Genomic DNA, 12,895 nt, shown 5'->3' with positions numbered 1-12,895 from the left:
TTTGTTTAGCAGTCCTCACACAGACCCATGAGGCATTCATTGCTGGAGAATCCTGGAGCACTCACAGGCTGCAGCTGCTCTGGGCGGCCAGCCCCACAAATCCAATCCTGTGAACCACCATGGAGGCCCTGCCAACCTTCCCACGGCTCTGGCCTGGGGAGAACCTGGGTGGCACACTCTGAGTGTTTTCACCTGCAAGATCTCAGAAAACAGCGGGGTCTGCCCTCTGTTGCTCAGAAGAAGCAAATGTAGCCCTGTGCACTCATGCTGTGCCCTTGAAGGCAGACAAGCAGCTTCTCCTGTGTGGCTCAGCGTGCTGAGGCCCAGGCAAGCAACTGGGTGGCTCCAACTACCGCACTGGGATGAGCAGCCGTTCTCAGAAGCTAGCCCTCTGAGGACCTGAGAAGCAGGTATTTGGCCCCACCCACCCACCGTGTGCTCCAGGAAGCAGATGGGCAGGCCTCCCAGATCAGGTTGGCACCCAGAGGCCCCATCAAAGCTCCCCGCGCAGCTCCAGACACTGAGAGTTGCCCTATCTGGGCACACTGGTACAGCCCAGCCCCTACGCAATCCTCAGCTCTCCACTCTGCTACCAGGGCCACACCTAGTAGTGCACACATATGACCCATAAACAGGTGCATTTCACTCAGAGCTGCCAGTGTACCTGTCCCACCTGCATCCCACCTGGTGACACAGGCCATGAGCCTTGCAGCCCAGATATTGCCAATGCTGACCACGCTGAAGCAGCTACAGGGACATTGTATTAAAGCTCCCACCCAGACCCAAGTCCAGGGCACAATGGTCAACTGATACTCCAGAAACATCGCCAGCACGCTCTTCACTAAGAAAGTCCCCTATAAACCTAGGAGAAGCAACTGACCCACCAGATTCAGAAAAATCAACTCAAAGATGTAAGACACGTGAAGAAACAAGGAGACATGATGCCTCCAAAGGAACACAACAGCTCTCTATCAATAGGCCACAGAGAAAAGGAAACAGATGTGTTGTCTGAGAAAGTAAAAAAAAAAATAACTCAAAGGAAACAATGAGATAAAAAAACAGACAACTCAACAATAGTATGAAGACAATTTATGACATGAATGAAAAATTCATGAGCAAAAGAGAAAAGACAGTATAAAAAAAGGAGCAATCACAAACTTTTAAGCTGAAGAACTCAATAAATGGAATTAAAATTACAGCTGAGATCTTCAATATTACAATTGAGCAGGCAGAATTTCTGAGCTTGAAGACAGGCCCTTTGAAAATAACACAGTCAGAAAACAAATAAGTAGGCGAAGAGAGCCCTTGAGATTGATGGGGTACTATTAAATAAGAAAACATTCATTATGGGTGCTTCAGAACAAGAGAAGGGAAAAGGTATACAAAACCTACGCAATGAAATAACTGCTGGAAACTTTAAGTCTTGGGAAAGTTCCAGTTCCAGAAAGCCCAAAGGGGGCTGGCACTGTGGCACAGCGGGTAAAGCCGCAGCCTACAGTGCTGGCATCCCATATGGGTGCCGGTTCAAGACCCAGCTGCTCTACTTCTGATCCAGCTCTCTGCTATGGCCTGGGAAAGCAGTGGAAGATGGCCCAAGTGCTTGGGACCCTGCACCGCGTGGAGACCCAGAAGCTCTCGGCTTCGGATCAACACAGCTCTAGCCGTTGCGGCCATTTGGGAAGTGAACCAGCGGATGGAAGATCTTCCTCTCTCTGCCTCAGCCTCTCTGTAACTGTCTTTCAAATAAAATAAATAAGTCTTAAAAAAAAAAATAAATAAAAGCCCAAAGGATCTTTTATCGATTCAATTAAAAAAAATCCTCTCTGAGGTTTACTATAAGCTGTCAAAAATACAAGTCAAAGAGAATTCCAAAAGAGCAACAGGAAAGTGTCAAGTCACCTAGGAAGGACTCCCCACTGAACTAACAGATTTCTCAGGTGCAAACTTACAGGGCCAGGGAAGAATGGGATAAAAAACACAGCAAAGCTATCCTTCAGAAATGAAGAAATAAAGACTTTCTACAACAAGCAAAACTAATTAGAACTCATCACCCCTACTGGTCCCCCAAAAATATAACTCAACGTAGTCCTACATTAGAAGTGAGATTAACTACCACAATGAAACGTGTGAAAGTGCCACTCTCAACAGTGGAGCAAATACACAAGAAAGAGAAGAAAATCTCAAGATTGGTATTTTATTTTTTACTTTTTCTGGATTTGTATATATATTTAATCTTTTTTCATCTATATTTATTAGGACTATAGTTCTATAATTTTTTCTTGTAATTAATTGGTTTTGATATCAGGATTAAGTTGGTCTCTTAAAATGAGACAAAAAGCATTTTTTTTTGTTTGTTTTTAAAGACTTAGAGAGGCAGAATTACAAAGAGAGAGAGAGAGAGTCTTTCATCTGCTGGTTCACTCCTCAAATGGTCACAATGGCAGGAGCTGGGCTGATCCAAATATCAGTAATATGGATGTGATTTTGAAGAAATATGTGTTTGTGTTTTATATAAGCTGCCAAAATTGTTAGCATAACATTGCTTAACATCTTTAAAAAAAAAAATAAACATAGAGCTACCCCTCTGATTCAACAATCTTACTACTGGGAGTATATTCAAAGGACATGAAGTCAATATGTCGAAGAGACATATGCACTCCATATTTATCACAACACTTTCCATGACAGCCACAACAGAGAACCAACCTAAGTGTCCATCAACAGATGATGGATAAAGAAAATACAATAATGGTAAACAATGGAACACTATTCAGCCATAAAAAAGATGAAATTCTGACATTTATGACATGAATGAACCTGGAGGATATTACACTAGGGGAGATAAAGCCTGGTACAGAAAGACAAATATGGGGTGATCTCATTCATAGGTGGAACCTAAAAATCTGATCTCAACGAAGTTGAGAGTACAACAGTGGTTACCACAGGAATGGAGAGAGGTTAGTTAATAGGTAAAATGTTATCTTGGATGGAGAAGTGCTGGCATCCTGTTGCACAGGAGGGTGTCCACAGTTAACTACCAAGTATGGGAAATTTCAAAATAGGCAGAAGAGAGGGTTTTTAATGTTCTTACCCCAAAGAGATGATGAATGCTTGAGGTGACTGACATGCTAACTACTCTAATTTGATCGTGAAATAATGTACACCTGTATCAAACATCACATTATACCTTATAAACATAATTATGTTTAAGCAAAAACAAAACAAAATAGCAAAGGATGTGATTATAGACTTGATGATACATCAGAAAGTATACTTACAAATTTTAAGCAGTAACTGATGAATCTTGGGTCATTGTGGTATCTCTTCTTATCTAAAAATTCCTTCATCAGATGTTGTAATAAAGTTGTCATGTACTCTTTATTATCGGGAAAATTCTCTTCTACCCACTGCATATAGCTGGAAAAAGATCAATAACATTAGGTTTCCATAGGGAGCATCTTGTTTAAAGGAAAAGAAATAAACTATGTACTAACCTTTCCCATTCGCCAAGTGGGTCATCACCCTTGTAGCTCTGCATATGGGCTTCAAACATTCTAGAACAAAGAAAATAAACATGGGATATTAGGAATAATTTCTACAAACAAAACATAAATTTGGTTACTTACAGATCTTATCTGTGTACCTTAAAAAATGAAAATCTTAAACATCAATCCAAATGTTATATAAATTTAAGAGATCACTCCAGCAGTGGTCAGAAAACTCAGAAGCAGTCCATTTTTCTCCGGTTCAATCCCCAAGACTCTCCTCCTCTCCCTGGTCTCCAAAGGCAACACCACCATGGAGAGCAGTGCCCCAAGTTTGCTGCTCTCCTAAGAGCAGGGTCCAGGATGGCACGAGCTTCCCACAAGCTGGCTAAAGCAGGCCTGGGTAAGGGGCAAGAAGGCTTGTTAATGGGTAAGAGACAGCCTACGGAAGCACAGACTGGATTTCCAGATGCAGCTTGCTTCTTGGGCCTCCACGCAGCACCCTATCCCTGAGGAAGAAAGCACGATGTTCTCCTAGTGGGTGATCATAGATCATAGATCACCCACAAGGAGTCCAGAAAACTCTGCTTTGCCTACTTGAATACACCCAGCCACAGCTTCAGAAATCAACCAGGAAGGCAAAATTCTCCACCGGCATTCAGGTGCTAGTGGGATACTGAACAAGCAGAAAGCATGTAAAACAATCTCACATTGCATTAAGTACTTAGAAGAAAACCAAAACAAAACAGGAAAAGGGGTAAGAGCCTGATAAGAGACAGCACTTTTGGATAGGGTAGGCAGGGGAGGCGTGCCTCTCTGAGGTGGTGACATGTGACTGTGCCAGGCAGCCACGCTGGGGGAAAGGATCAAGGCTGAGAGACTTTCAGGAACCAGGCTCTTTCAGGGACATAAAGGAAGCCAGTGTGGCATCAGCGTGGCAAGATCTAATCTTGGTTTTCCAAGTTCTACTTTGTCCCTCCTTGTGAAGTAGGGGTGGGGACGGAAACCAAAGTGAGAAAACAGAAAGCTACGGCGGGGTCCAGGGAATGGGAGAGAGGCGACGCACATGCGCAGCTTGAGTAATGTTCTAGAGAAACAGACAATGAGACTTTATGAGGGGAAGCATACAGGCTACGAGACAGTCAAGTTCAGGAAGGCTCCTGGCTTCTCTGAGAAGGTACCAGGTTTTTTGGAAAAAATAATTTAGAAGCAATACTTTTATGGAGATCAGAGTATCCCAACTCAAAATATATCTGGCATATTTCAAGTATGTTACAGAGAGCAAGGGCAAGTTACCTTTTGTAAAAGAAACTGACAAGTTAGTGAAGTCCAAAGCCGGCACCCACAGGCTTTCCTTGAGGCCCCTTTAATGCCTTGTCTGGATCTGGGCAAAAATCATAACCCTCCCTGCGGTTACAATAGGAAGTCACCTGCCAGGGGGCGATCACCAGACTTCCACCCCTCACCCTCCTCAGCAGGGCTGTCATCTCCCTTCAGGAGCCCCAAGCCCCTGCTCCTTGGGTACAGTATAAACATTTCAGTCGCCTGGCCCTTCTTTGAGTCTTGTATTTTGTGGAGTTCCATGTGCTTGCACATAGTACATTTGTATGCCTCTTCTCCTGTTAATCCACTGCCAGTTTATTCCAGACTCCATTAATGACCTTCAGAAAGTAGGGGGAAAATCTTAAACTTTCCTACAGTTGTTCCAGTTGTCGTCTCTGTACACAAATAAAACCAATATTCCTTACAATTCAAAAATCCAGAAATTACAAAAAGGGTAATTCAGCTAGATATAAATAAAAACTCTCTTGTCAAATAAAATAAAGAGAAATGATAAAGTGAGAAAATAAGAGGACCTTTGATAAGTTGAGAAAAAACTATCAACCCAACTTCAGAAAAAAATTGAGCAAAAGACACACAAAAGCATTTCACTGAAAAATACAAATGGCTCTCAAGCATGAAAAGGTGCCCACCTTCTCTCATAATGGAGACTGATCTCACTGTGATAGAATTTCTCACCCATCACATTGGCAAATTAATAAATAAAATAAGAAAGTGACAAGGGTGTGCAGGTGAAGCAATGGGAAGCCCGCATGTCCCTGCCCCTCACTTGCAGTTGAGGGGTGCTCAGTCGTTGCCGAGGGAACTGGTAACACAGTGGCTCCCGTTATCTGTGGAGATCTGTTCCAAGACCCTCCGCGAACGCATGAACCGCGGACAATGCTCGATCCTATGTATACCATGTTTTTTCCTACAGATACACTTACGTTAAAGTTTAAATTAGGTACTGGCAGAATTTAAGAACGAATAATAATGAAATAGACCTGAAAACTCGCTCTGTGTGGTATCCTTTCTCCGTCAGTTTTAACACTGCTGCAAAGTGGCAGCAACTTCAGCAGCAGCAGATGCAGCCTCTCCAGGAATTTTTGTATTTTTCAACTCAAACCTATTCCTGCATCCACATCACCATACCCTACTGAAGTACACGCACGGCTTGGTGTCAATTGTTTCCTTTCTTAAGTCTTCACCTAGTGTTTCACTCAGTGCTTTCTGGAGCAACATGTTGCTGTCCATTAGAACACGTTTCTGTTCACAGCTTCTACTCTCAAATTTAATGCCTTTTCCATCTTAACTGAGCACTTATCACACAGTGGCCACATCTTGTGCAGATTGAGGTGCAATGGGAAAACCAGCACAGGGGCCGGTGCGCTGGCACACTACGCTAATCCTCTGCCTGCGGTGCCAGCATCCCTTATGGGCACCGGTTCTAGTCCCAGCTGCTCCTCTTCCAATCCAGCTCTCTGCTATGGCCCAGGAAAGCAGCAGAAGATGGCCCAAGTCCTTGGGCCCCTGCACCCACATGGGAGACCCGGAAGAAGCTCCTGGTTCTGGATCAGCACAGCTCTAGCCATTGCAGCCATCTGGGGAGTGAACCAGCGGATGGAAGACCTCTGTCTCTCCTTCTCACTGTCTGTAACTCTAGCTCTCAAATAAATAAAAATCTTAAAAAAAAAAAAAAAAAAAAGCTAGTACAATTTCTCCTTCTTCACAGTTTCATGGATAGACTGATTTTACTGTAGATTCTAGCAACCTCAACATATGATTTCTTTTTCTTTCTTGAGCACTTCTTAGTTTTTTCATTTGAAAGAAGAACTCCACAGCTTCTCAGCATCCCTACTCTCGCACTCTGGGACCATTACTAAATTACCAAGGGTGACTTGAACACAGGCACTGAGACACCATGGCAGCTGAGCTGATAAATGACCACGGCTACCAACCTGCTGGTGGGTGGGTAGCACATGTAGTGTAGTAAGCCACGTACCACTCAACTGTTGTAAAAGCTCTTTGAATCAGTTTGCCTAAAATCACCTGTCAGGAAACAAAGGCATGGGAATGTTTAAAACATGATTAGCACATGTGTAGGTGCAAGGCCTGCATGACTCATTTCCCTGTGAGAATTCTAACAAGATTTCATCATGCTACTCAGACTGGCAGGCAGCTGCTTATTTCTGGAATTGTCCATTTACTGCTTCTGAAATGCAGTTGACAGTGGGTAACTGGAACTGGAGAGACTGAAGGCATGGATTGTGGAAATCTAGAAAACAGACGCATCCACGCACATGCCAAACACACAAGACTCTTCCCAAAGGGAACACCATTTGAAATAGCAAACGACTGCCAACAACCCAAGTGTCCACCAGAAGGGAACTGTCTAGAACAAGTATGGTACATGAAATACTATGCAAGTACAAAAAAGGATGAGAAAGAGCTCTATGTAGTGACAGAGATCGCCCGGGATACCGTTAGGCAGAAAGCGCCAATGTTGCTGTGCTACATTTTATGTGAAATCAAGACAGGAACGGCACGGCACGCGCACACATCCACACATGGACACATAGGTAAACATTAATCTGAGTATAATGCAATATCAGTATGTATGTTTCCAGAGAGAAACACTTGAAAAGCAAAAACTAGGAAAATGGTAACAGAGATCGGAGTGCTAAGTCAATTCTTTTCTAAATCTTCTTCAATCATATAAGTGTATTACTTAGTATTAAAATGGAAAATAACAACTCTTATTTTTCATCTCCCATGCGTCGTAACGGAGGACAACTCCCTGTAATGCCAGAACCTTTCCGCCCCGATAATAATACGTGGACTGGCACAACAGGCCTGCCAGGGAGACCCTGCATGGTCTAACACCCACCGCGTTCCCGGGTGAAATGGCTTCAACACACCCAGCTCATCAGGGCAAATTAGCCTGCAGAAAGGCAAATCAAGGCCAAACAAGTATCTGATCTCACTTTTAAAATACGGGGAAAAGACTTCTAAAGACAAATACGTTGCCGGCTAGATTCAAAGCTAAAGAAAAAAAAAATAAAATAATTTTCCTTTTGACTGCAGAAAGCACGGGAGCCTGACCAGTTCCCCTTCCTGCCACATAAGACTCAGCTGTGGTAAACCTTTCCTAATCAGCTCGCCGACAATCACCTGTCAGGGAACAACGGCGGGGAGCGCTGCAAACTGATCAGGAGGTTGGCACAGGCGCAACCCGAGGCAGAACTTTTTTCTTTTTACCTCAGAAAAGGCACTGTATTCGAAGATCTTTAAAAAGTACGAGCGGGATTATGGGTAGGGGCAATTTAAAATTCTCTCCGCACCGGAGTCACATTTCCAATAACGGAAGACGCGAGGTTGGGGTGTTTGGTTGGCCCGGGCTTCGGCCGCCGCGGCGGGGCGATCGGCCCAGTGAGCCCCGAACCCCGGAAGTCCCGAACCGCCGGCCCCGGGCCTTCCCCCGGCCCCGCTACGGGCCGAGCCCGACCCCAGAGCCCGGACCCGGGCGCAGGGCCGAGCGAGGCAGGAGCCGGGCCCGCCCCGCGCAGCCCTCGCAGACCGCCGGTCCCTCAGCGGGCCGCGCCCCTGCTTCGCCCCCAGCGCACGCACGGACACTTACTGAAAGACATTGTCCGGGTTGTCCATGACGAGGCACGCGAGCAGGCGGCACTCCGCACCCGGGTCGCAACGAGGAGCCGCCGCCGATTCGAATCTCCCGCGCAGCCGCAGTCGCCGCGCCGAGCGTTGGCGAGACGTTTGGCCATTGGGCTTCCGCTGCGAACCGGCTGGCCAATCGCCAGGGCCGTTGCCGGGAGACCAAGTCCCGCCTCCGCCCCGCAGGCCGGAGGTCCCGCCCCCTTCCGCAGTCCGCGAGTGAAGCGTCCGCAGCTGGGGCGCAGAGCGGGACGTAAGCACTGGGGCTGCGGCGCCGCCAGGGGGCGCTCGCTTGGCTTGGGAAAAGTGAATCGGATGTTTTAGCTGCATGAATTGGGACTTCATAGTTACACAGTAAGACATCATGCTGGAGAAGGCATCGCAGGAGAAAACATCCCTACGACCAGAGACCTGTGTGTGGGTCCCCAGGGTCACCAGGATCGAGTCGTTTGCCCCGGGCCGCAGAGCTGGGGCTGCGTTTTGGGGGACACCTGTCCGGCGCTGTCAGACAAGATGCCGGCCTTGTGTCCCATCCGAAAGTGCGCAGGGTTAAGGAGTGGCTGCCTCGACTGCTCGTGGGAAAACCTGCGTGGGTTTTTTTCTCTTAGTGACCGTAATGGGTCGGTTCCCTTCCTGGACCTCGGAAGGGGATGGGTTGTTAAAGACTTCTGGACTTGGGTTAGCTCTCCGTAAAGGGACTGAGGAGGGCTCGGAGGCCGAGGCTGCTTGCTGAAGTGAGAACACAGGACTCTGGTAGCTTCCAGAATGCCAGCGAGCAAGCGTGCAGCTGCTTCTGTGGGCCTAGGCACTCTGGAGACCACGGCCTCAGGAATCAAAATCGAAAATGAGACCACCAGGTGGGTAAGAAGAGACACAGGACATTCGGGTGCGTCCTAAGAATGAGCCAGAACAGAGTTAACCCGGATTTCTCTGAGCCTGGACTCCACCTCTCAGGGTTTCTCAAGGGCCACGCGACACTGCAGGTGTACAGAGCTGTCAAGTGATCTTTCTTCTATAAAAGGGTTGTGTGGATAGATCAGCTCCCCGTAGTCTCTTAAGTTGGATACCTTAAAAACAATCAGCAGGTGCTCTCAGACTAGAGTTTCTTCCAGCATGTTGATTGCTCTGAATCTACAGAAGCACCCGAGGGTGTAGTATGCAGAGGGTACTTACTCTGGGGCTGTGACACAAGTGCTAGGTTCTGTTAACCATGAAAGGTGCAGAGGGGCCGAGGGAGGCAGGTCTGGGGCCAGCCAGGCAGAGCCCAGGTCGGCCGCCGGTCCGAGCCCAAGGTGTCCCAGCCCCTCAGTGGCCCGCAGCTGTCGATCAGACCCTGGCTTTGCCCCCAGTTCTACTGTGCCTGGTAGTGGCTCAATGGGTAGTTAGGAAATGTTGGTTGAGCATTTGTCACAAACTAGGTACTGTTGAACTTAGACCTGATTACAACCTTGTCTGACTCAAACAGAGCCTTTCTTAAAGAAACCAGTGGTTTTGTTCGGGATAGGAAAATGGATTTAGAGAATTGTTAAAGGTGACAAATATGTACATTAAGAGCCAGATGAAAGTTTAATGTATGTGCTCGAGAGTTCAGAGGAGGGAGAGTGATGGGACCCATCAGTCAGATAAGACTTCATGGGGAAGGGAGGCATGCACGGGACTTTAAAGGAAAATGAATTTAGCTAAGGCAGAACCCAGCGGAGGTCATTCCAAGTGGAGATTATAGCGGGAGAACACCCTGGAAGACTCGTGTTGGTGACTAGGGACTCTTTTTGGAAAGACTGGTTTGGTATTTTTTTTTAAAGATTTATTTTATTTATTTGAAAGGCAGAGTTACAGAGAGAGGTGGAGACAGAGAGAGAGGTCTTCCATCTGCTGGTCCACTCCCCAGATGGCCGCAATGGCCGGAGCTGGGCCGATCGAAAGCCAGGAGCCAGGAGTTTCTTCTGGGTCTCTCACGTAGGTTCAGGGGCCCAAGAACTTGGGCCATCTTCTACTGCTTTCCCAGGTCAAGCGGAGAGCTGGATCGGAAGAGGAGCAGCCAGGACACGAACCGGCACCCATATGGGATGCTGGCGCTTCAGGCCAGGGCTTTGACCCGCTGCGCCACAGTGCCGGCCCCATGGTTTGGTATTTTTGATGTCAGATCTTGAATGCCAGATTTAAGGAGTTTGTACTTGATCATATTAGTAACTCGGTCTTTTTGGAGCAAAGAGGCCCTGAGATTGCAAGAACTTCATGTCAGTCAACTTCCTGCCCTAATAACAACATACCTGAGAGGAGCTAACCTTATAAAGGGTTTTGGAGGATTAAGTCCAAGATTGGGCAACCCCAGTGTTCATTGTCCAGTGAGGATGGCGTCGATGTGCTGTGTGCAAAGGGGCTATTAGAAGGTGAACCTGGAGGCAGCTGACAGTGACCGGATCCAGCTCAGACCCTGGGACCAGTCTTCTCAGGAGAGCTACCTCCTCCTTAGGGTTTGCCCCCAGGGGCCTGCGTCTCCTACTAGGTCTACCTCTTAAACATCTTAATTGAATTAAGTTCCCACTCTCAGTCCCAGTAATTTATGACTTTGGGATCTAAATCTTGGCTTGAGTCAAATCTTTTGGTCAGATCATAACATTTTGCCCGACTCTCTGAAATTCATTCACACAACACACAATATTCCCACCTTAGCTCAGTTCAGCATTCATTCAAGTCTCAAGTCCAAAGTCTGTTTTGAGATTCAAGGCAAAGTCCAGCTCTGAACCTGTAAAAGCTGAAGTTATATACCTGCAAGATACAATAGCAGGACAGGCAAAGGGTATACGTTTCCTTCCCACAGTCTGTCTGGGGTGACAGACAGGTAGAAAGGATTAACTGTACAAAAGCAAAGCCAAAACCCAGCCAGCAGAGCAAACAATAAATCCTAAAGCCCCATGTCTGTCATCCAGGGCACACTGTGACAGGTGGGGCCCCAGGGATGTGGGCAGCCCTGCTTCTATGGCTTTGCTGGCTGCAGGCCAAGCTTCAGTACTCACAGGTTGGAGTCTCATTTCTGTAGCTCCACTAGGCATTACCCTGGGTGGGACTCTCTGTCCTGTAGCTCTGACCCCACATTTCCACTTGGTATTGTCCTGGGGGATTTCCTTCAGTGGCTCTGCCCTGGCAGCAGGTCTGTGCTGGGCCCCCCAGCTTGTCTGGGTCATCCTTTGAAGCCGAGGCGGAGGCCTCCATGGCTCTGCTGGTCTCTGGCCACGTGACTGCATGCTGATGCATGTGGCTTCCCAAGGTTCATGGGGCACACGGCTTGCAGCTTTCCCAAGTGGCTGTTTCATGTTGCTGGCACCTCTCCCTTTCGGGCCTTTCCGTATCAGCTTCACACTCATGGCTCCCCGAGGCATCACCCCATCATATTCTCCACACAGCGGCTCCATGCATATGCTGCAACTCTGCCTGCCTTCCAAGGCCTTGTTTTGAGATCTCGGTGGAAGCCACTGTTGGGGTCTTAAGCCTGAGACTGTCCCCTGACCAGCAGGGGGCAGTACAAGCACTCCCTGACAAGGTGAACGGAAGGGTAAGGTCAACAGGTGATGAACACACCATAAGCACCCGTGAGTTCTGTCGAACAGGAACCGCTTTATTGCGGAAGTGTGCAGGCTTATAAAGCTTAGGAAGGACATGTGCAGTAGGGAAGCCAATCAGCGAAAAGGTCACGCAGGCACGGGTGGACCACGCACAGGGGCATCTTAAGCAAAGTGTAGGGATCACTCACTGTCTACGTGTCCGGAACCAAAGCGGACCTATCCCTGCCGGTGGTCTGATCTTACGTAGTTAACCGCAGCAGCCGCAGACACGCCCCTTGAACATCCGCCAGGCGCCATATTGTAGGCCATGCCCAGCAAGCCATCATGACCCCATAACTCTTGCATTCTGCACGCCTACAAAACCAGCGTCACATGCCGGTGCCAAGCTCTACAGTCAGCACAAACTGCACCTGGGCCTGCTTGAGCCACGGCGCTGGTCCCAGGCCATGCTGTTTTGAAATCTCCACCAAACAAGCATCTATCTTCTTTAAGTTCAACTTTCTGTCAAAGCCTCAGGACAGAAGTGCAGTACAGCCAGGTCCTCTGTCACAGTGTGACAAGGATGACTTTTAGTCTAATTCCCAATAGAATTCTGTTTTCCATCTGAAACAGCAGCGTGGCCTTCACCGCCCATATTTTTGTGAACATACAGGTTTCTGAGCCCTCACCAGAACTGCTGTAACACCACAATAGCAGTCTAGGCTTTCTCCCTCTCCAGATTTTTTTTTTTTTTAAAGATTTATTTATTTGAAAGACAGGGTTACAGAAAGGCAGAGAGAGAGGGAGAGAGAGAGAGAGAGAGAGAGAGAAAGAGGTCTTCCATCCGTTGGTTCACTCTCTAGATGGCTGCAACAG

At 47.4% G+C, this 12,895-nt stretch overlaps 1 protein-coding gene across 1 annotated transcript in view; it reads right to left on the bottom strand.

The window, feature by feature from the left end:
* The window catches only part of BUB1 (BUB1 mitotic checkpoint serine/threonine kinase), a 50,148-nt gene extending 41,585 nt beyond the window's left edge, over positions 1-8,563 (bottom strand). The window contains exons 1-3 of the mRNA XM_062209855.1: positions 8,443-8,563; positions 3,495-3,554; positions 3,279-3,417 (exon numbers count right to left, since the gene is read on the bottom strand). Of these exons, the coding sequence (XP_062065839.1) occupies positions 3,279-3,417; positions 3,495-3,554; positions 8,443-8,468 (225 nt within the window). The 5' untranslated portion in view covers positions 8,469-8,563. The remainder of the gene's footprint in view (positions 1-3,278; positions 3,418-3,494; positions 3,555-8,442) is intronic.
* Between the last annotated feature and the right edge of the window lie 4,332 nt (positions 8,564-12,895).

This window comes from Lepus europaeus, chromosome 13 (genome assembly GCF_033115175.1).
Source record: "Lepus europaeus isolate LE1 chromosome 13, mLepTim1.pri, whole genome shotgun sequence".
NCBI lineage: Eukaryota > Metazoa > Chordata > Mammalia > Lagomorpha > Leporidae > Lepus > Lepus europaeus.
This window is presented reverse-complemented; position numbering and strand designations above follow the sequence as displayed.